Raw genomic sequence first — 24,135 nt, 5'->3', positions numbered from 1 at the left:
CCTCTCTTCCGCTACAAAGGTTAAGCTGGTGGATATTTGAAATAAAGCACATTGTACCGGTGTTCTCTTGATTATGGAATTCCCAACTTTGCTGTGTTCACCTTGTGCTGTTTTTACTTTTCGACACCACTTGAAAGTCTGTCCTGTTTGCTCGTTAGTTGAACTACAGTGATTTTTTTAAATTATTGTTTTTAATGCTGTGTGATAGCCTGGCTTACATCTTGGGCCATAAATTTTTATTTTCTCTTATTATTTTCATTGTTTTTAACTGCTGCTTGATTTGCTGCTGGATTTTGTAAGCCTTCTTGATGGCCGTGCTTGGTGGAAAGGTGGGGCAGGAATAATAGTTAGGGCATTGATGGGGAATTTGGGAATGAATTCACTGCAAATTTGCCAGTCGGCTTGTCTAACGTCTTTTACTGCCAGTCAGGCTTCATATATAGCGCAAGCCTAGGCACGCTTACTCAGAAGCAAGTTCCATTGTGCCCAATGGAACGTAATCCCTAGTAAACGTTTACAACTGTAGTGTACACTGAAGGAATACACTGAAGCTACTATAGTGAATAGTAAAAGACTGGATTTGGAAGGATTTTAACATCTCGCGGCCCCTTGCGTACTACACTACTCAGCTTCCCTTAGGTGATTAGTAACGGTGGTCGACTCCGATGCATTCAGTACTTCGGGTCTTGTCAATCTGGTTTGGCTGAAACTAACTGCACGCGCTGCCCACGTTACGGCCCGTGGTTGCAAGCCGCGCACCTTTACTTTGCGAAGGCCGCGTTTCCACATTAAACGACGCCAGCTCGAAACTGCGTACACGCGTCCCCCTTTCTCTCGCTCGCTCGCTCGCGCGCGCGGCGGCCTCCGGCCGCGCAGGCCGCTGGGGCCGTGCGAAGACGCGCGTAGCCGGAGGCGAACGTCTGAACGCCCCGGCCGCGCCCCCGGGTAGGCGCTTCGCCCGCGGCCGGCCTGGCGGCTCTTTCGGCCTCGCTGACGCGCTCGAGCGGTTTCCGACGGCGCGCCTTCCCCTGAGGGAGGCCGCAAGCCGCGAGCGCCCGGGGGTCGCTTCCTCCCGCCGCCGCCGCCTCTGCGGAGAGTCCCTCGGGGGGGGGGAGCGCCCGAGCTCGCGAGAGGCGCCGACGGGGCCCCGAGCGGCGGCCTCAGCAGAGCCCCCGCTCCGCCTGCCCCAGCCAAGGGGGAGCGGATAAAAGGACAGCGGTGGGAGGGCACAAGATGGCGCCGCGCCGCTCCTCCCAACGGCCGGGGCTCTGAGGCGCCCGCGCGCCCCCCTGCCGGCGACGCCCGCGGGCGGGCGCGGAAGCGAGCCGCCTCCCCCGCTGACAAGCATGACGCCAGGCTCCCCGGCCTCCCCCCCGCCCGCCCGCCCGCCTCCCCCTCGGGGCCCGCCGCCGCCGCCGCGTCCTCGGCGTGGCGTGGGGCCCCCAGCCGGCCTCGGGGCGGCGGCCTGTGGGCCGCGCTCCCTGAGCCGCCGCGGGGCGCGCTGTGGCGCGCTGCGCGCGGGCTTCCCCCAGCAGGTGGCACCGGGGTCCCAGGCGCCGCCGGAGCCGCCCGCCCGCCGCTTAGTCAGTGCCACACGCGAGCCATTGATTTGCTCCCCTCGCCCGCCCGCGTCGCCCCCTCTCCGCGCGCGCCCCTTGCTCGGCTGGAGCCGGCGCGGTTTTTCCTCTCCCCTCCTGAACGAGGCGGCGGGGGGGGGGGCGCCCGGCAGCCCCTCTTCAAAGTTTGGAACTGGGTGCGGGCAAGCCCGGGGCCAACTTGTCCCAGTTCCCCTTCCTTCTCCTCGCTTGGGACTGAATTCCCCCCGTCCCAGTTTTATTCTTGCTGCTTAAAGAGACGGACCTTGGTCCGCCGTGCTCGGGTGACTGCTGCGCCCAGCCCTCTCGCTCGCTCGCTCGCTCGCTCATCCCATTTGATTTCTCCTTCCTTTCTTCCTCCCTCTTGTTCACGCTATGGAGTTTACTGAGAGGAAGAGAAGCAGGAAATCCCAAAGCTTTAAACTGATAAATCAAGGTAAGGGGGGGGGGAGGTTGGGGGGTTGATTTTGTGATAATGGTTTTGTCTCCGGGAAAAGAAAAGAAAAAAGAAAAAAAGACTTTTATGTCACTGTAGTTGGGTTTTTTCAAGAGGGGGAGAACAGGATGTTAGGAAATGCGTGCCCTTCCTTTCTGCCCACCTCTTCCAATGTCTCCTTCTGCCTGTGTCTCTCTCTATTATTTAAACTACCTAATTGTAGTGATCCTAGGAGCGGTGGATTTTTTTACTCCATTTTAATAAAATGGACACTTTTCCTCAGCCGGCTGAGGTACGCGATATTAAAGTTAGATCAGGTTTCATTTTTAAAAACAATGCTTAAAAAAGCCCAGTCAGGAAATTAGCAAAACATTAATACTTGGGGGAGAGATGAGCCCTTTTTGTGTAACTACTGAATTCCTGCATTGAGGTTCCTCCCCCCCCCCCCCGCCATCCCTTATGGATTAATTGTGTACAGATAAGCATTTAAACGAGAAGCTTCTTCGAGGTTGCCTTAAGCACACACATCTAGAACGCAGCTAATTAATTGTACAGGAGCAAGGGGGAATTGTTGGCATGCAACTTGTTCTTTCAGTATGTGTGAGTGAGCTCCTCGGAAGAGGAATGCGGATCTTTAAGCAAAATAATAGCATTAAGCATTTTTAAATTCATCCTCTCACTTTCATCTGAGGTATGTATAGTTCCTTGGTGTTGTATAACAGGTGTTCTACTTGGGAGGTTGTTACTCTATTTAATTTGACTTTAAAACATGGCTGGATAAGGTCTTCAGCACTGAACACAAATATCTTGGTGAAGTGTGTATGTGCTGTGCATGATAAGTTCAAGGCAGGTAATTTTGGGTGTAATGCCATTATTATTTTTGTTATAACGTAATGGTGCAGCATTAAATAGTTTTGACATTCCCCATTAGCTTGTCACCTGTAGGAAAACTGGATACAGGATTTCTGAGATCAAAATCAAAGAACATTCCTTTTGAGAAACAAATGTTGGCGTTCTGCTTTTTGAGTCTATGGCAGCACATTTTAAAAGTTTTTTTTTAATCTATAAGGCTGTGTTTATAATGTGATCACTGCTGTTGGATAGTAACAAGCTAGAACTAACACTGGAAATTGTCATGTAATGAAAATAGGACTGATTTGTTTCTGAACTTTTTGCCTTCTCAACTTTGAGTTAAGCAATAGTATATAAGGAAATATAATACCTTGTAGTATAGTTGTATGCTAATGCATATGCTTTCATAAGACTAAGATTCCATCAGGTAAGTTCTCAGTAATAAAAAGGAAATGCAGATTATATTCAGTAAATATAAAAAAGTAAATGCAGATTATATACATGGAACACCATGTACAATGCAATTTTTTAATTTTACCTATATGATAATTTATTTCCACTATATTTGTGTATTAATAGGTGTTTCCCTAGTGATAGGCCTGTTCCTTCTGCTTGAAACATAACGACAGTATCACTGGCCATTCTTGTTCGCTGTCATAGAACCGATACACACTTAGAGACCCTGGACTATAATACGTCGGGAAAAGAAGAGAATGAGAAGCAGTAACCTACTCATTATTGACTCATAAATTACATGGTTTGCTGTACACAGCTACAGATTTAAACTTAATATTCATGTTACTCAAAGAGTTCATGACTGATGAGTATTTGATGTAGTTCAATAAATAAATAGTACTGATCTACATTTTGACCTGGTAGTTGTATAGCAAACCAATTTGACTCGGTCTTTTTTGGTGTAGTGCTCAGTCTTGTGAATGTTCTGACATGTGCTCACTGCTCATGGTATCCTGGCTTAAAATACATAGCAAAGGTTCTCCAGTACATGTTAAACTGCAGTAGTATCACAAGTTGGAAGCATTAAAAAAATTCACACAAATGCCAAAACTGTCAACATAGGGCGGCTCTGTATCATCACCATGCCAAAATGGTTACATTAATCTGCTGTGAAACTTCCCACAAATGGCTGTGTGTTGAGTCTTGCCTATTGGTGTTATCTGTGTCAGCCTCACTGCTTGAGTCATAAGTCATACACCCATAATATCTTCAGTTGCACAGTTTACAGAATTGTGTCTGGTTCTTAAGCTTTATAGTCTGAATTTTTCTTTTTTTTAATTAAAATCCAGCCCAACCTCAAGAGATAGGGTAGACTAAACCATCTGCTAAATTATGAATCCTTGAAGTGTTAATTGTTGCCACCCAAAACCAGGCAAGGGGTGGGGAGGGGTAGAAGGTTTTGCAAGTCTTCTAGAAAATGTTCGGGCTAATGCTTAATCCAGAGGAAGGGAGTTTCAGAGATGTGGGGAAAACACTGAGAATGTTTCTTGGATGCCCTTGCTATCCTTGACACATGGTTAGAGTAGCCAAGATAGTGTTTTCAGCTGATCTTGGAGATTGTGGTCTATAAGTAACAATGGACTCTAAGGTGTATAAGCACAAGCCATTTTAGTAACCAGTGGGATACACATTCTCCTCCTGTATAGTAGGTGATATTAAATGAAGCTAATTGAGAACAAAAGAACACCACTGGAAGACTTAAAAAAATGCTAGGTAGATTTGTTAGAATTAAGTTTCTCTAGGGATTGCACAGCTTAGAGGGAAAGCTAACAAAGTTTATAGTTATCAACACTATTCTTCCCCAGCCGGAACTCATGGTTCAGTCCATTTGTATACACTTGGGTTACAAATTGCATTATTTTAAGTGGGAATAACATGAGCCCTATTGAAATAAATGAAGTCTGTACAGTCACTCCCTGGTGCATTATGTTTTTGATAGACTAGTACACGGTATGGTGTCTTCTGAATAACATTCAGCTGGAGAGACTAATGGTGTTAGCAACTCCAGATATTCAGAATCATGAGCCAGGCCCTAAATTTAATAATCATTTAATAATAATTAAATTTAGTGCAGAAGCATTAATTTCTTTAAAAGTCTGGAATACAGAAATCTTGTCTATTGTGAAATACTGAGGCTTTGGCGCACAGACTATAGTTACCAGTTTATACTTTTCTGTTCAGGCATGTTTACTAGCCAAGGAAAACTACATTGTGTATTGCACTTGGCTCGTGGGCTGTATGCTGTTTTCTTTAGATCACCTAGGGCACAATCCTATGTATGTTTAGACAGAAAAAAAAGTCCTACAGACGTTTGTACTGTCTAAACATGCATAGGATTGTGCCTTCATTGCGCAGTTACATTTAGAGTCTGGCAATCTGTACTGACCCAGGAAAAGCTAGAAATTGTCAAAATAGCATGGCACACTTGGATCTTAGTCCCCTGCTCCTCCAAAGATAGAAATGTTTGGAAAAAACTCTCTGTGTTCTTGCCTAGTTTGACATTTTCCGTTTGACAGATAATAGTCCATACATCTGTTTGTAGCTCTAAACACCAGTTTCCCAAATTCTGTAACACTTTAGTGTGATCAAAAAAATTGAACCACAGTGCCGCTATGTAGATGAAGGGACGGGACTATGGAGTTGGGCATAGGCTTGATTTTTAGTGATTTAGTGACTGGAGTTACCACCAGTAGAAAGCAGTTTTAGTTTTCACCACAGTAGTGCCCTTAGTGCACCTGTTGCTTTTCTCCATTTAAGTGGAATGCTTCCATTCGCTCATATGGGGGAAAGTAAAGTATTTAATCTGGAGACACGGAAGAGAAGGCAAAACCTGCCATTTACACCTGACACTGGGTGACCAAACCCTCATTGACGGGAAGCCCACAGCAGGGTGTGTATGCTATGTGTTTCTCATCCCTTGATGGTCCTTGCAGTATACCAGACCACCTCTCTGCAAGAATTAGCAGTCTGATATTTCAGGCAGCGGGGAGAAGGAACAACCAATTCCAGGGACAATGGGAGGTTATATATATGTGTCCTTTTGTGTATAATGTTTTCGTAAGACTGCAATCCTATGCATGGTTGCCTAGGAGCAATTTCTATTAAATGCAGTAGGACTTATTTCTGCTTAAATGTACTTAGGATTTGGCTGTAAAATTTATTTAGCCTGTCATTCATTGTATGCTTGCTTTGATATCAGTATCTTTGAAAGCCCTGGGACTGATTTCCCAGTAAATGTGTCCAGAATTAATTTTCTGATTCTTGGAACTTAATAAGACCTGGTGATTATGTACTGTTTTTCCTGGGCATTTATCTCAGTGCATACAACAACCCTGTAAGACAGACTAGTATTGTTATTCCCATATTCTAGGTGGGAGATCAAGGCTGAGAGGTATTGGCTTGCCTAAAGCCCCCCCCCCCCCCCCGTCCATTGTGAAGTAATATTTGAACCAGAGACTTCTTGCTCTCTCTCTCTTAATCCTTACACCGTACTAATTCTTTACTTTTGCTGTGTCCCATGATTTTCTTGTGGTATCATTCTGCCCTACTAGATTCCTCCTCTCCCAGCTATTTCTTGCTAGTTTACCATAATCTCCTGTTTGTATTCAGTTTTTCTACTCATTTCAGAGCATATTTCATTTTTCTGTCATCAAAATTGTGCACCTAATGACAGTGATTATTGTCAGAACACAGGTGCTTTTCTCTGAGGGTCTGTTTTCATGTTATACAAATTGTACTTACAAAATAGTGGTGTAGTAGACACAACTTGCTACACTATAATAGTATAGTAGACTGTACACAAAATAGTGTAGTAGTATTTACATAATGTAATCTCCCCCCTGTACTTGTAGTTGCACACTGGCACATGAACTGTGGTCTCCATACTTCTGTGTAACTCATTCACGTGTGCTGCTTTAAAGTATCTTTTATTGCTGTTTCTGCCAAAGAAACCTTCCCTTTTCAGTCAAGAAACTGAACCCTCCTTTGGTCTACATTAGTGGTTTTTATAGTATTATATGGCCTTCCAAGGGACAGGTAGTTAGTTGCCAGGACTGGCCTAAGATTGTTTGTCTTAGTTAAGCCAGTATGCCAAAGTGCCAACAATTTTTAATGTAATGTACTAGATTATAATACTTTATCCTTTGTATTTGTGATCTGTACTGTGAAGTCAACAGCTTTTTTGTATAAACTTTGGTTCATTCCCTAGAGAAGCCTTCCCAAACTTAGTGCCCCCCAGATGTTTGGACATCTACTCCCATTTGCCCCAACCAGCATGGCCAGTGTTAGGAATGCCGTGACTTGTAGTCCAAAACCATCTGGAGGGCACCAAGTTGGGGAAGGCTGCCCTAGAGCATGTTTCTCAGAGACTTCAAAGCATTCTTTTGAAATCATGCAAGCCAGTTCCCTCCATCTTTTGATTTGCTGGCCCCTGAGCTGAGGACAAGTGTGAGCCCAGCTAGAGGAACCATCTGTCTTCAGTTTTGCTATTCTAGAGGAGGCTCAAACAGTTGTTTTCTTGCTTTAGAGAGCTTTGTTGCAACAGTGTTTGAGAACCTCCTGCTCTATAGTGGTTGAACAATTGCACTTGTAAAGTAGACAGGGGCTACTGTCTCCACCATGAGTAGGGGTGCACGAAAGCCACTTACCTGGTCTCGCAGCTTGCTTCGCGGTGGGGGGGAGGCGCTTCGCTGCTCCCCCCGAAGTTCAGGCCAGGGGGGGAGGCTTCACTCCTCGCCCGGCCGAAATTCAGGCCGGGGGGGAGGCTTCCTGCCTTGCCCGGCCGAAATTCAGGCCGGGGAGGAGGTGCCTTGCCTCGCCCGGCCGCGAAATAAAAAGTTAAAAAAAAACACCCCCGTGATAGGCTACGTGACGATTAACGTAGCCTATCACGGCTAGATCTGCAAAGTCAGCCGTGATAGGCTACGTAAATCGTCACGTAGCCTATCACGGGTGACTTAAAAAAAAGGCGCGTACGCAAATGGCGGCCCCCATAGGGAACCGCCATTCACGTTCCTTATTTGGTCGCAAATAGCGTTGCCCTTATTTTCGCCGTAGTCTACGTAATCTTTACGTAGACTACAGCGACCAAATAAGGAACGCGAATGGCGGCTCCCTATGGGGGCCGCCATTAGCCGTACGTGCTTTTTTTTTTTTTAAAGTCACCCGTGATAGGCTACGTGACGATTTACGTAGCCTATCACGGCTGACTTTGCAAATCTAGCCGTGATAGGCTACGTTAATCGTCACGTAGCCTATCACGGGGGCGTTTTTTTTTTTTTACTTTTATTGGAATGGCGGCAGCGGCAGCCGGTCCAAAGACCGGCTGCCGCCTCTGCCCCTGCCGAAGACCTGCCGAACCGCCTCCGGGACCCGCCGCCGGGAGGGACATTCGGGAAAGGTAAGTCCCATCCCGGGGGGGGGGGCGGGGGGGCGGAGAATTTCTCCCCGAAACTACTTCGGGGGGCCGAATACGTTGGCACTCAGCCCCCCGAAGTTTCGGGGAGAAATTCTCCCCCATCCCTGACCATGAGTCTGCTGAAGGCAAACTCAGTTACCACAAACTGTTCAGATAAGAACAAGGATGTGATGTCTAAACCCGGAACTCTGAGTTGTTGAGGGACAAACAACCCAGAGTTTTAACCCAACAACAAACCATGATTTGAAACTCTGGGTTGTTTGTCCTTCGGCAACCCAGAGTTACAGGTTCACACATCGCATCAAACAACCCAGGAACAGGGCATTCCTGGGTTGTTCATGAAAGCAGATGCAAAGCAGAAGTGGCGGGTGGGAAGCAGCTTGCTTTCTCACTCCTGCGTGGCCTGAACAACCCATGGGTTGTCCTTATGTACAAGCCAGGCTAATGTATGTCATACATAGGGGCTAGTAGCGTTTTAGGGTGTCTTTAAAGTACCTCTTGTATCCAGAATCCAGGCAACTTGCCCGGAAAAGGTTGCCTCGTGTCCCTTAATTTTAGAAGAATGTTATTACTAGTTCAAAATGTGGGGTTAGATCGTGTCTCTAGGGATGTAATGGATATTATATCAGACCCTACAACTCTTGAAGGTTCTTTATTTCTGAATTTTTGATGTATCAGCTGCAAGCCACAGCAGTGTGGCAGTAGTAAGGTTGTGAAACAAAACCCAGGAATATAGTCTTCTTATACATGCCTGCCACAATTCTCATTTTCATTACTACCTCCATATAAGCAAATTTATTATTACTTATTTAATACGCAGTTGTGATAAAAAAGAGGCCTCTACATTCGTTGTCTGTATTCAGTTTTATTTGAAATTGCTATTAATTTCCATTCATAGAACCTGATCTGTTATCATTAGAATTCCTTGGCAACCTTCCCAGATAAAAGGCCAAAGAGCTAAAAGGTTATTCCTTGTGCTTCCCACTAATTTTATTGTGAGGCAAGGCTTGCAAATTTCGATTGGTCTATAAGGTTGGTGAAGTTTTGATTTCTGTCAGAAATTCGCAGGCATACTGTAAGATAAGAACCCAGATAGGTAGCATCTGGTGTGTTAATTTACTGTGAAAATGAACACCATAACTGAGGCCAGACATAGCTGTTCACTAAAATATGTAAAATATTTTGGTTAAGTGTCTTCAGTATAAGCAGAGGGCTTTATTTGTTTTTAGGGAGGGCTGACACAGAACACATTTTCTTTGATCTGGCATGCATGGAATAAAACGGCAGATACATTGGTAGATTATGAGATAAAATCGTAGCGACATTCGGTGTTCATTTTTTTCCAGATCACTTGATTTCTAATGTGTTTCCTTATTTTTAATTCCAGATTATCATCATGAGACGTACAAGATCTCTGACTACAGTAATGATGTCAATGGGGAGGCCAAAGAACCGCAACCATTTTATTTAGGTATGTTCTCATATTGATTAATTTCTAAATGCGATATTTGTGGTGTGGGGAGGGAGTGAGTGTGGAAGAATTACTGCATGCACACAGGAAGCCCTTGCCATTGTTTGATAGGATGTTCTTTTCAAAAGCCTTTCTGTTTTGCAGGTTGGCAGCATATCTTTTATTAACATTTGCTAAAAATGTTGTAATTTGAGACATAAATGTTTATTAGTGTCTACGCACAGTGCTAATTATCACTCACCCAGAGAATCAGATGCTGACTGTGCAGTTTTGCAGCTCTGTTCAACCCATTTACATTGCATATTTGCTGGCATGCTTCACTGGCAATAGTTTGTGTAATTGGGGTATTACATCTTTGACATCTGGGTAACAGAAATTCAATTTCCAGGAAGCCACTATTTGTTTAGTTTTGCTTTGGCCATGGGTGGGATTAATGTGTTGTCTTAATGTAATGTCCCTTCACCTCTGCAGGCACACCCCTTATCTTAACCACGGCAAAATTAAATTAAATCAGCTGTCCAAAATGGGCAAGGAAAATACTGAAATATTATAGTCTGTCTAACTGGAACTTGAGAGGACTTTATCAGTAAATTGCTAATTATTTTCATTATTGCTTCTACTATGATTCTGTCCCTTCATATCCCAGTGCTCAGACCTGTTTCATACCTGCTCTAATGCAGAAGAATCCTGAGCTACTCTTTGTTCATTTTATAAGAATTCCAAGGATTCTATTGTTTATATTCTTCTATGGAAAAAGATCAGGCTTTGCAGAATTCAGTGGGAGTTAAGGATGCCTTGCATTGTGTAGCCCAGTCCTTGCTGATATAAACACAATTCTTAAATTTTAAGTCAGGGCTGCTACTTTAATTTGAAAGTAGATGTGACATCATTGGTCCTTCAAATGGGCTAGCTGCTGTTCTTCATGAACATGGACCATTTCCTCCAGTGTTGCATTGTGCAATGGCCTTGTGCACTGAATTTCTCTACCACCTTTCCTCTGGGACAGTTAAAATGGCTAGGCGAAAGTGCGTCACCAGAGAGACTGTACTGTGAAAGCAGTGAACATGCTAAGATATTTGGGTAGAGGAAACATTCTGGATCTGTGTAGCTGTGGTGTTGGTGTCAGATCCACAGAAGTACATAGAGACTGCGTCCATTCCTTGTTTGTGAATGCTTTCACATTTGAGCCATCTCCTTTTAATTTACAAGGAGTTGGTCTGTTGGGCTTTCTTCACAGCATTTGAGCCAGTACAACCCCATAGCCAACTGGCAGATCCTAAAAGTGTTTTGTTTTCATTGGTCTAGAAAGTTATATTATAGGTATCTTTGAGGAATATTGTTATGCTGTCTTCTATAACTGTATTACATAATCACTTGTATTGCAGCATGGTATGTGTTTATTGTACTTCATATTGTGAGATAGGTATTTCTCTCCCACCAATATGACTCCGTAGAGCTGTCATGGTCGCTTACAACCACTACTGCCCCCCCCCCCCCCCAGTTCTGAAGTATACTTTGGAATTCTTAAGACTCATCATGCTTACGTTGTTTTCCTCTGTCTTTTGTGGAATGCATTGCTTTCCACAAGCATGGGGCTTGTAAACAATTTTTACAGTGGTTTCTACCTTGAAATTCAGTTTCTGCTTTTGAAAGGTTAATGTGGAAAACTAATTATGCCATCCTGGTAACCAAATGTGTGATGAGACAGTTATCTGTGTAATTAACAATGAAGAACTTTATAGTTTCATAAAACTGAATGCTACACTGTGTGCAGTCTTCAGCATACATTTATTTTGAAGAGGTGCCGAAAACAGAGAGGTTTATGGCTGATATAAAGTGGTACTGAAATATGCTGTAGTGCAGGTGTCTCTGTGTTTTACAACATTTTTGTTTTGATTAATTACACTTTAGCAGACCAGTATATAGCAGTAACTTTATTTTGTAAGAGTAAAATGAATAACATAAGCTTGCAACTGGGAATGTTTGTATAATCACAGCACTATCTTCTACATATTTACTCAAAAGTTAGTCCTTTTAAGTTCAATGGTGTTTAGTCCCAGGTAAGTAGGTATAGACTTGCAGCTGCAAAGTACATTGTCCCCAAAACAATATTTTCAACTATAATCAGAAAATGTTAGCAGAAGTCAAAATTACACATAAGTTGTAGTTTGTCTCATAAAAAGTACTGTATCTTTTATGTAGCAAGATGGGCTTGGGTTGCACTAACCATCCTCTGTCAAATTCTGGGACTAAATATCCTGTTCAACAGTAGGCAATATATACACATACAGTAGGTATATATGTGCGCGCACACACAGAGTAAACACACACACACACAGAGTAAACACACACACACTCAGTGGGCATACACACACACACACACACAGTAGACATACACACGTGCGCGTGCGCACACACAGTAGGCGTATAGAAATAGATATACGCACACATAGAGTAGGCATATACAGTCAGGGCCAGAAATATTGGAACAAGGATAACTGTTTTGGCAGTTAGCCTCTGTACACCACCACATTGAAGTTGAAAGGAAACACACCCAGATGGGAGTGAAGTCAGGACTTTTAGCTGTAATTCAAGGGGTTTGACAAAAGTGGGGCACTACCCATTCAGGAAGGACAGCCAGTGGCATACACACACCCCCATCGTTGGTGGCTCATAACTAATGGAACGAATGACTGACAAGCAGCCGCATGGCCAGGTGTGGCCTGTGTCCGGGGTACCCCATGACCAAGCAAGCAGAGAAAAGGCCTGGAGGTGGCTCTGAGTGTTATATTTGCATTTGGTAGCTGTTCACTGGATCTCCCAACATGAGGTCCAAAGAGGTGTCCATACGAGTGAAGAAGGCCATCATTAGGCTGAGGAAACAAAATAAACCCATCAGAGAGATAGCAAAAGCAGTGGGAGTGGCCAACACAACAGTTTGGAACATCCTGAAAAAGAAGGAATTAACTGGCAAGCTCAGCAACAGCAAAAGGCCTGGAAGACCACAGAAGACAACTAAAGTGGATGACTGCAGAATTCTGCTCATGGTGAAGAGGAACCCTTTCACAACATCTAGCCAGGTCAAGAACGCTCTTGCGGAGGTAGGCATGTCATTGTCAACATCTACAGTCGAGATGGCTTTATGAATGTAAATACAGAGGCTTCACAACAAGGTGCAAACCGTTGGTAACGCTCAAGAACCAAAAGGCCAGATTAGCCTTTGTCAGCAAACACCTAAAAAGGCCTGCCCAGTTCTGGAATAAGATTCTTTGGACTGATGAAACCAAGAGTAACTTGTACCAGAATAATGGGAAGAGAAAAGTATGGAGAAGGAAAGGAACAGCTCGTGATCCAAAGCATACCACATCATCTGTCAAACCTGGTGGAGGCAGTGTTATGGCATGGGCATGTATGGCTGCCAATGGAGCCGGGTCACTGGTGTTTATTGATGACCTGACTGCTGATAAAAGCAGCAGGATGAATTCTGAAGTGTATAGAGCTATACTTTCTGCTCATATTCAGCCGAATGCTGCCAAACTGATAGGACGCTGCTTCATATTGCAGATGGATAATGACCTAAAACATACAGCAAAAGCTATCCAAGAGTTTCTCAAGGCAAAGAAGTGGGATGTTCTTCAGTGGCCAAGTCAGTCGCCTGATCTCAACCCAACAGAGCATGCTTTTCACTTACTGAAGACAAGACTGAAGGCAGAAAGACCCACAAACAAACAGCAGCTGAAGGCAACTGCAGTAAAGACCTGGCAAAGCATCTTGAGGGAGGAAACTCAGCATTTGGTCATGTCCATGGGTTCCAGACTTCAGGCAGTCATAGACTGCAAAGGATTTTCATCCAGATATTAAAGGTGATCCTTAAATTTGAAATGAAGTTGGTTTGTTCCATTACTTATGAGCTACCAATGATGGGGATGTGTGTATGCCACTGGCTGTACTTCCTGAATGGTCAGTGCCCCACTTTTGTCAAACCCCTTGAATTACAGCTGAAAGTCCTGACTTCGCTCCCATCTGGGTGTGTTTCCTTTCAACTTCAGTGTGGTGGTGTACTGAGGCCAACTGCCAAAACAGTTATCCTTGTTCCAATATTTCTGGTCCTGACTGTATGTTCAGCCATTTCCTGTTGCGAACCTACACACGCACACACATATATACATACATACATATATATGCCTCAATTTAATAAAGCTCATAATCCCTCATTGTTGTTTGCAAAGGAGTATACAGTATAGTAGGTGTAGTATATAAATAAATATACACACTCTCAGTCTGAATACCAGCTTGTGTTGTGTTTTAAACACCATTGAAAACAATGGGCCAGTTTATCTGTGACTAACGTAAGTTCCATTAATTTAAACAGGACATAAGCATGAGTGGCTTCCTCTGGGTTGAGATGATTGCTCAACTCACTTGGTCAGCAAGCAAATAGTATAGTATAGTTTTACTTCGTTATGGTGATAGTTTGTGTTAGTGCAGCATAGAGCTAGTGGTGGGGTGCTTTCAGCTTTGAGCGACAACATGTTTGTTGATCTTCTGGGAATGAAGTGGGTTCCTGGCACTGCAGTAGACCTTTTTTGGTTTCCAATCTCTAGCAGAAACTATACACTTGTTTCAAGTTTTTCTGTGCACTTATAGGGTCTTTGGGGAGAGGGAAAGAACTGAAAATTTGAAAAAGCGACTGTATTCTACCAAGCAGAATCTCTGTTCTTTCTGATATGATTGCAGGTTGCAATCATAATTTATTTTTAAGCATTGTCAGCACAACTCATTAGGCATGTCTCCTGCACAAGCCCAATCAAATGAATGGAAACTGCATAAGAGCACTGTTTGTGTTCCTCTATAATTTCCAGCTCCAAAACAGCATGTGCAGGAACAATGTGCAGTGAGTTATTCTCTTTATCTGTAGTAAAGTTGGCCTTGCTCTTATCATCCTAACCAGATGACTAGGTTACAGGATTCATCGCTCAGGTTGCCCCATGACATGGAGATAGATTGTTCAAAAAATAGCTGGAAACACCTCTCCTCATTTTTATCTGCAAGGCTAAGTTAAGTTTTTATATAGCCAGTCTTGGCAATTTTCATATTAAATAAGTGAGTGTACATGGAAAGAATTTCAGGAATTGTGAATTCGTTGTTGTGTTTTTAACAACACAGTTGAAATTAGAGGTGGGTGAACCACTTGTGGGTCACAGTGGATTGTCTCAGAAATAAGCAGAGTCGTTTCTCACCGAATTGGGAAATGGTTCAGCTAATTTCTCAGTCAATCTGAATTTGGCCTTCCCCACCCCACATCTGATGATTGGGGAGCACCTGGAAGCTGCCTAGAGGCTGATATTTGACAAGCTGCTCATGCAGGAAGAGACCTCCTGGTCACTTGAAGCATTTGAGATGAACAAGCTGCACCCAAGAAAACCAATTGTGTCTGAGGGGGAGTCCATCCCCTGTAGATGACCTTTGAGGCAAGAGTGGCCTCTGCAAGGGAGGGAGGGCTCCTTTCCCACTAGCAGAATCATAGGTGCAGCTGTTAAGCTGTTAATAGGAATTGTGGGAAGCTTGTACGCCTCCCCAGTCCCTCACTGCCTTTGGGAGCTTCAGAGCCAGGAGTAGCCCTGTTGGGGCTTCCCCTAACCGCACAAAGTATTTATATGCAACCAGCGACTGGGAGAGACTTGTAAGCCTCTACTGATCTCTGGCTGCCCTTGACAGCTTTGCAACCGCTAGGAGAGGCCTGAATATGGCTTCTTCTGGCCATGGAAAGCTGTTATTTTCAGTTGGAGATTGGGTTGCATCATGTCCTGCTTGTGGGTTTCCCATGGGCAGCTGGTTGGCGACTATGTGAACAGAATGCTGGACTAGATGGACCCTTGGTCTGATCCAGCATGGCTCTTCTTATGTTTGTTTGTTCTTATGGAGGCTTTGAAGCCTGTGATCTCTGGCTGCCAATGCTTTCCACAGCCAGGAGAGAGACAGTTGTTTTGGGGGGGGCAATCCCTGGGTGAATGTGTAAGCCAAGAAAAAGAATGCTTCTTTTTCCTTCTCCCTTCCTCCTCCTTCTCCGCCTTTATTGCATTTTTTCAACAATACAAGTAAAATAACACTCAAAAAATAAAAGAGGAGAGTTAAAATATGCTCACCTCTTCTTTGAGGGGTGATTACAAGCCTAGCACTCTTCACTGGCATTTCTAGTTGAAATTTGTAGCTTTAAAACTGAAACTTGGTGTGAGATAAATTTTTATCCCGGCAAAGAGGGGAATGATATGGCTGGGTTGTGACCTGTTCTAAAAAAAAAAAAACATTTAGCTACCAAGAACATATGGGGTGAAGAGGCTGGCTTGGCTAAACGTATTGGAAACACCACAAGAGTGTGGGACTGGTAACATAATTTCAACCTCCCATCTATATTTTCTCTCCCCCACACCTCAATTAATTTTCATGTTTCATATTTTTTTATATCAAAAATATAGAGACTCCATTTTAAATTAAAGATTGCTAAATCTCCCACCAATGGAAGAGAGCATATATTGGGCTTTAAAGTTGTTGAACTTTTTAGGCCTTGAAGTGCTTAGAGTTGGCTTACAACAGTTATTCAAGTATATCAGCAAGGTTTGGGCGTCCTTGTCTGAAGAGAGGGCAACACTCTTCCCTCTAATTAAACAGTGCACTCTTCCCCAAATGGATAGGTCTAACTTAATCAATCAGGGCCAGAGTAACCATATTGTGCACTTAAGTATCTGCTCAGCATCCACTTCTGTAATGTCCAGGGGGCTTCCACGAAGCTTCTGATTTGTCTAACCAGAGATGAGTAAAACAATAGTTTTGTTTCCTGTGAAATAAGTAACTACACAGGACATGAATGACACCAAAAACTGAGTGATATTCTCACACCTCTGGGGGATGCATAAATGCCTCGGGTGGTCTTAGTGGATGCTGTGCAAAAGCATAGCAGCAAGAGGAGCCAAAATAAAGCTCCTCTAAACACATAGGGTCTGTTTGCACATTGTTGTTGTTGTTCAGTCGTTCAGTCGTGTCCGACTCTTCGTGACCCCATGAACCATAGCACTCCAGGCCTTCCTGTCCTGCGCTCTCTCCCGGAGTGTGCCCAAGTTCATATTCATTGCATCGGTGATGCTATCTAGCCATCTCATCCTCTGCCGTCCCCTTCTCCTTTTGCCTTCAGTCTTTCCCAGCATCAGGGTCTCTTCCAGAGAGTTTTCTCTTCGCATTAGGTGGCCAAAATATTTCAGCTTCACCTTCAGCATCTCTCCTTCCAATGAGCACTCAGGGTTGATTTCCTTTAGGATTGACTGATTTGACCTCCTTGCAGTCCAGGGGACTCGTAGGAGTCTTCTCCAGCACCACAGCTCAAAAGCATCAATTCTTCGGCGCTCAGCCTTCCTTATAGTCCAGCTCTCACAGCCATACATTACTACTAGGAAAACCATAGCTTTGATTAGACGGACCTTTGTCGGCAAGGTGATGTCTCTGCTTCTTACTATGCTGTCTAGGTTTGCCATAACTTTCCTCCCAAGGAGCAAGCATCTTTTAATTTCATGGCTACAGTCACCATCTGCGGTGATCTTGGAGCCCAGGAAAGTAAAATGTGTCACTGCTTCCATTTCTTCCCCTTCTATATGCCAGGAAGTGATGGGGCCTGATGCCATGATCTTAGTTTTTTTAATGTTGAGTTTCGAACCAGCTTTTGCACTCTCCTCTTTCACCCTCAACAAGAGGCTCTTTAGATCCTCTTTGCTTTCTGCCATTAGGGTGGTATCGTCTGCATATCGGAGGTTGTTGATAATTCTCCCAGCAATCTTAATTCCGACCTGTGAGTCATCCAACCCGGCGTTTCTCATGATGTACTCTGCGTATAAGTTAAATAAGCAGGGTGACAATATGCAGCCTTGTCGTACTCCTTTCCCAGTTTTGAACCAATCGGTTGTTCCATGTCTGGTTCTCACTGTTGCTTCTTGACCCTCGTACAGGTTTCTCAGGAGACAGGTAAGGTGGTCTGGTATTCCCATCACTTTCAGAATTTGCCACAGTTTGTTGTGATCCACACAATCAAAGGCCTTAGCGTAGTCAATGAAGCAGAAATAGACGTTTTTCTGGAATTCTCTTGCTTTCTCCATGATGCAGCGAATTTTGGCGATTTGATCTCTAGTTCCTCTGCCTCTTCGAAACCCCACTTGTACTTCTGGTAGTTCTCGGTTCGCATACTGCTGAAGCCTAGCTTGTAGGATTTTGAGCATAACCTTGCTGGCATGTGAAATGAGCGCAATGGTGCGGTAGTTTGAACACTCTTTGGCATTGCCCTTCTTTGGAATTGGAATGTAAACTGACCTTTTCCAGTCTTGCGGCCACTGTTGAGTGTTCTAGATTTGTTGGCATATTGAGTGCAGCACTTTAACAGCATCATGTTTTCGGATTTTAAATAGCTCAGCTGGAATACTGTCATCTCCGCTGGCCTTGTTGTTACTAATGCTTCCTAAGGCCCACTTGACTTCACTCTCTAGGATGTCCAGCTCAAGTTCAGTGACCATACTCTCCTGGCTATCAGGGACATTCAGATCTTTCCTGTATAGTTCTTCTGTGTATTCTTGCCACCTCTTCTTAATCTCATCTGCTTCTGTTAGGTCCCTGCCTTCTTTGTCCTTTATCATGCCCGTCTTTGCACAAAACGTTCCCTTGAGATCTCCGATTTTCTTGAAAAGATCCCTAGTCTTTCCCATTCTGTTGTTTTCCTCGATTTCTTTGCATTGTTCATTTAAGAAGGCCTTCTTGTCTCTCCTTGCTATTCTCTGGAGCTCTGCATTCAGTTGGATATATCTTCCCCTTTCTCCCTTGCTTTTTGCTTCCCTTCTTTCCTCAGCTACTTGTAAAGCCTCATCAGACAGCCACTTTGCTTTCTTGCACTTCTTTTTCTTTGGGATGGATTCCGTTGCTGCCTCCTGAACAATGTTACGGACCTCCGTCCATAGTTCCTCAGGCACTCTGTCTATCAGGTCTAATCCCTTAAATCTATTCCTTACCTCCACTGTATATTCATCAGGGATATGATTTAGGTCATACCTGAATGGTTTAGTGGTTTTCCCTACGTTCTTCAATGTAAGCCGAAATTTTGCAACAAGAAGCTCATGATCTGAGCCACAGTCAGCTCCAGGTCTTGTTTTTACTGACTGTATAGAGCTTCTCCATCTTTGGCTGCAAAGGACATAATCAATCTGATTTCGATCTTGACCATCTGGTGATGTCCATGTGTAGAGTCGCCTCTTGTGCTGTTGGAAAAGAGTGTTTGCTATGATCAGCGTGTTCTCTTGGCAAAACTCTATTAGCCTTTGTCCTGCTTCATTTTGTACACCAAGGCTATGCCTGCCTGTTATCCCGGTGATTTCTTGACTTCCTACTTTAGCATTCCAATCCCCTATGATGAAGAGGACATCTTTTTTTGGTGTTAGTTCTAGAAGGTGTTGTAGGTCTTCATAGAAGACACATTTTAATATGTGCCTGGGAGGACTATTGGGCAACTCAGGGGGTCGGGGAGGTGCCACCATAACTGTGGTCATGGGCAGGGGGAGGTATGGCGTTGGGGGATTAACAGGCCAGCTGAGGAGAAGAGGGGCTAGACACCTTACAGCTGTCCCCTCTTCTGGTTCTTCCCCCAACCTGATGGTTCCTGGCAGCCTTACCAGTCTGCCCTCGGGTATGGTGGTGCTGCTGCTGCTGAATGCCAGGTCGGCCCAAAATAAAATCTCCCTCATCCATGATTTGATTGTGGATGAGGGGGCTGACCTGGCATGTATTACTGAGACCTCGGTGGGAGAACTGGGAGGGGTCACTCTCTCCCAGTTGTGCCCTCCTGGGTACTCAGTGCAGCACCAACACTGACTTGAGGGTCGGGTCGGGGGGGTTACCGTGGTCTATAGGAATTCAGTCTCCCTCTCCAGGCTTCCTGCTCATTCGAGTGCAGATCTTGAGTGTTTGTACCTTGTGTTGGGTACCCGGGACAGATTAGGGATTCTGTTGGTGTACCGCCCACCCCGCTGCCCATCAGACTCCCTGCCTGAGCTGACAGAGGTGGTCTCGGACTTGGTGTTGAGGACCCCTAGGATGATGGTCCTGGGGGATCTCAACTTCCATGCCAAGGCTGCTGTATCCGGGGCGGCTCAGGACTTCATGGCCGCCATGACAACCATGGGGCTGTCCGAACATGTCATCGGCCCAACGCATATAAAAGGACACACGCTTGATCTGGTTTTCTCGACTGGGCAGGAGGATGGTGATCTGAAAGTGGAGGAATTAACATCTGTCCCTTTGTCATGGTCAGATCACTTCCTGCTGAGGTTTATACTTCTGGCGGCCTTTCCCCTCTGCAAGGGTGGGGGACCTATTAAAATGGTCCGCCCCCGGAGATTAATGGATTCCGATGGATTCCAGAGGGCTCTGGGGGATTTTCCTGCTGGTATGGCTGGTGCTCCTGTCGAAGCCCAGGTCGCTCTTTGGAATGCAGAGATGACTCGGGCGGTTGACACGATCGTGCCCAAGCGCCCTCTCCCTCTGAGCAGAGCCTGGCCAGCTCCTTGGTATACACCTGAGCTGAGGGCAATGAAGCAAGAGGGGAGACGGCTAGAACGCAGGTGGAGGAAAACTCGTGCTGAGTCTGACCGAACACAGGTAAGAGTCCACTATCGAGTCTACTCTGTGGCGGTGAGGGTGGCAAAGAGACAGTTCTTTTCCACCAGCATTGCATCTTCTCAGTGTCGTCCAGCGGAGCTTTTCCGAGTGGTTCGCAGCCTGTTACATTCTGGGCCAGGGAGAGAGACGGTGGAACCCTCGGTAGCACGCTGTGACAAGTTTGCACGGCACTTTGAGGATAAAGTCGCTCAGATTCGTCATGAATTGGACACCACCATTAATGCAGTTCCATTGGTAGAGGCGTTCAGAGCACCGTCTGGTCCAGTTTTATTGGATGAGTTTCAGTTACTGAGGCCTGAGGATGCGGACAAGGTGCTTGGCCAAGTCCGATCGACCACTTGTGTGCTTGACCCTTGCCCTTCATGGCTTATTAAATCAAACAAGGAGAGGTTGTCCGGCTGGGTCCAGGAGGTTGTAAATTCCTCCTTGAGAGAGGGAGTGGTGCCTGCTGCTTTAAAAGAGGCGGTAATTAGACCACTCCTGAAAAAGCCTAACCTGGACCCAGAGGATGTTAACAATTATAGGCCAGTGGCCAACATCCCCTTCCTGGGCAAGGTGCTTGACCGGGTGGTTGTAGGACAGCTCCAGGCACTGTTGAATGAAATGGATTATCTAGATCCATTTCAGTCGGGCTTCAGGCCTGGTTTTGGAACGGAAACTGCCTTGGTCGCCCTGTGGGATGACCTCTGCCGGGAGAGGGACAGGGGGAGTGCGACCCTGTTGATTCTCCAGGACCTCTCAGTGGCTTTCGATACCATCGACCATGGTATCCTTCTGGATAGGTTGTCTGGGTTGGGAGTTGGAGGCACTGCACTACAGTGGTTCCGCTTCTACTTGGATGGCCGATTCCAGAAGGTGGTGCTGGGGGATGATTGCTCTGTGCCATGGCAATTGTGCCATGGGGTTCCACAGGGCTCTATTTTATCCCCCATGCTGTTTAACATCTACTTGAAACCGCTGGGGGAGGTTATCCGGAGGTGTGGGCTGAGGTGCCATCAATATGCAGATGACACCTAGCTCTACCTCTCTTTCTCATCAAACCCAGGTGAGGCAGTGGCTGTTCTGAATCAGTGCCTGGGCATGGTAATGGACAAGATGAGGGCCAATAAACTGAAACTCAATCCAGACAAGACGGAGGTACTGTTAGTGGGTGGTTCATCTGCCCGGCTAGGTGATATTCAACCTGTTCTGGAGGGGGTTGCACTCCCCCTAAAGGATCAGGTTCGTAGTTTGGGGGTGCTCTTGGATCCAGAACTGTCACTTGAGGCACAGGTGAACTCAGTGGCACGGAGCACTTTTTATCAGCTTAGGCTGGTATACCAACTACGCCCTTATCTGGACAGAGATAAGGGCGTAGCTACAGTTATCCATGCTCTGATAACTTCTCGTCTGGATTACTGCAATGCATTATACGTGGGGCTGCCTTTGAAAACGGTCCGGAAACTTCAGCTGGTCCAAAATAGGGCAGCAAGATTATTAACAGGGACTGGCCTGCGAGCTCATATTACGCCAGTACTTTTCCAGCTGCACTGGCTGCCAGTCCATTTCCGGGCCCGATTCAAAGTGCTGGTGTTAACATTTAAAGCCCTTAACGGCTTGGGGCCAGGTTACCTGAAGGATCGCCTCCTCCCATATGTGCCTGCCCGGACCTTAAGATCATCGTCAACGGCCCTTCTCCGTGAGCCCCTGCCAAAGGAAGTGAGGCAGGTGGCTACTAGGAGGAGGGCTTTTTCTGCTGTGGCACCCCGGCTCTGGAATGAGCTCCCTAGTGAGGTTCACCTGGCGCCTACATTGTATTCCTTTCGGCGCCAGGTGAAGACCTTTTTATTTTCCCAGGCATTTTAGCTTTCTAAATTTTTATCTTTGCTGTTTTAAATCTGTATTTTAAACTCCTGCACTGCTGCTAGATTTTATTGTGGTTGTATTGTTATATTGTGGTTTTAATGTTCTATATATTTTAAATTATTTTGTTGTGTGTTGTTTGGTTTTAATTTTTGTGAACTGCCGAGAGACCTTCAGCTATTGGGCGGTATAGAAAATAAATAAATAAATAAGAAAGAAAGAAAGAACCGATCAACCTCAGCTTCTTCGGCATCAGTGGTTGGGGCATAGACTTGAATTACTGTGATGTTGAATGGTTTGCCTTGGATTCGTACTGAGATCATTCTATCGTTTTTAAGATTGTACCCCAGTACTGCTTTTCCCACCCTTTTCTTGACTATGAGTGCTACTCCATTTCTTCTAAGGGATTCTTGCCCATAGTAGTAGATATGATGGTCACCTGAATTAAATTCGCCCATGCCTGTCCATTTTAGTTCGCTGATTCCCAAGATGTCGATGTTCAGTCTTGCCATCTCATGTTTGACCACCTCCAGCTTACCTTGATTCATTGATCTGACATTCCAGGTTCCTAAACAATATTGTTCTTTACAGCATCGGACTTTCTTTTCACCACCAGACACATCCACAGCTGAGTGTCCTTTCAGCTTTGGCCCAGCTGCTTCACTCTTTCTGGCACTACTTGGAAACACCCTCTGCTCTTCCCCAGTAGTATATTGGACACCTTCCGACCTGAGGGGCTCATCTTCCGGCGTCATCTCTTTTAGCCTTGCCCCCATGTTATAATATTGCTATCATCAGACTCTCACACCTCTCCTCCCTTCATGTGTTCTGATACCCCCTCTTACTTCCTGGCTAATGGAAAATCATAGTTTGCTGTTAAATCTGAACCAGGTACTCCAGTTTAATGCTTCCCTGTGAATTGAAATGCAGAGGCTTGGTGTTTGGGACGCTGTTTGAAAGTGCTGCTGAGTGATTCAATCCTGCTTAGTTCTGAGCAGACAAACGGAAGCCTTCCCTTGGTTGCTTCTGAGTAGTCTGAAAATCAGTGGTAATCACATTTTGGCCCTGCCCATTCTGCCTTTGGCCACTCCTGCAGATGGAATGCAGCCCCTGAGGCCTTTCCCACAGTGGAATTTTACCCTCGGGCTGAAAAATCTATATCTGCCTACATGAAATGATTGGAAACAGTTATACAGAGATCTTGTGCCATCATTCTGCCAAAAAACCCCAGTTATATTCTCCTTTTCATCTAAATGGGGTAAAGTAGTGGATGTCAGATGGAGGCTAAAACTGAAATTAAATCCAATTAAGTTAGAGGAAGGATCTCCAATGTGGCGTCTACACCCGTGAGGCCAGGCTGAAGTGCCCACCAAGCTATTTCCCACCTCTGCAGGCGAATCGAGTGATTCCTCCATTTACTTACACAGACAGGGGAGCCCGCTGCCAAAATTGGATGAAGGGAGGGCAAAGTCCACCCACCATCACTAACAAAAAGCAGGGGGTCTTTCCCCCTCCCTGTTAAACCCATTGGAGCGATTGTCCATGAGCTTTAATAGGGAGGGAAGGGGGGGGGCAGAGAGAGGGAGGGAGGGAGGGAAGGAAGGAAGGAAGGAAGGAAGGAAGGACAAGCCAGACTGAGGAGGGAGGGAGAGAGAAAAGAAGAGTCAGAGAGCTGGAAGGAAAGAAAGAAACAGGAGCCAGAGAGCCAACTAGTTCAGAATATGGTGGCCACATTACTTAATCAGGACTTGTCAGAATGAGTATATTATGTCTACACTTAAAGATCTTCATTGGCTTCCAGTTT

At 45.3% G+C, this 24,135-nt stretch overlaps 1 protein-coding gene across 6 annotated transcripts in view; it reads left to right on the top strand.

The window, feature by feature from the left end:
• Positions 1–827: 827 nt before the first annotated feature.
• The window catches only part of BEND7 (BEN domain containing 7), an 89,294-nt gene continuing 65,986 nt past the window's right edge, over positions 828–24,135 (top strand). For 3 of the 6 annotated variants that reach the window (XR_014784543.1, XR_014784544.1, XM_084811624.1), the window contains exons 1-2: positions 1,420–2,031; positions 9,702–9,785. Coding sequence is in view for 1 of the 6 variants with exons in the window: in XM_084811624.1 (XP_084667750.1) it covers positions 1,971–2,031; positions 9,702–9,785 (145 nt within the window). In the remaining 5 variants the exon portion in view is untranslated. Of the gene's footprint in view, positions 946–1,419; positions 2,723–9,701; positions 9,786–24,135 lie in introns of those variants that run through there. The other 3 variants (XR_014784545.1, XM_084811626.1, XM_084811627.1) reach the window with 3 other exon arrangements.

Source organism: Heloderma suspectum, chromosome 7 (assembly GCF_057233095.1).
Source record: "Heloderma suspectum isolate Gila_16-S chromosome 7, 16-S_ref, whole genome shotgun sequence".
NCBI lineage: Eukaryota > Metazoa > Chordata > Lepidosauria > Squamata > Helodermatidae > Heloderma > Heloderma suspectum.
This window is presented reverse-complemented; position numbering and strand designations above follow the sequence as displayed.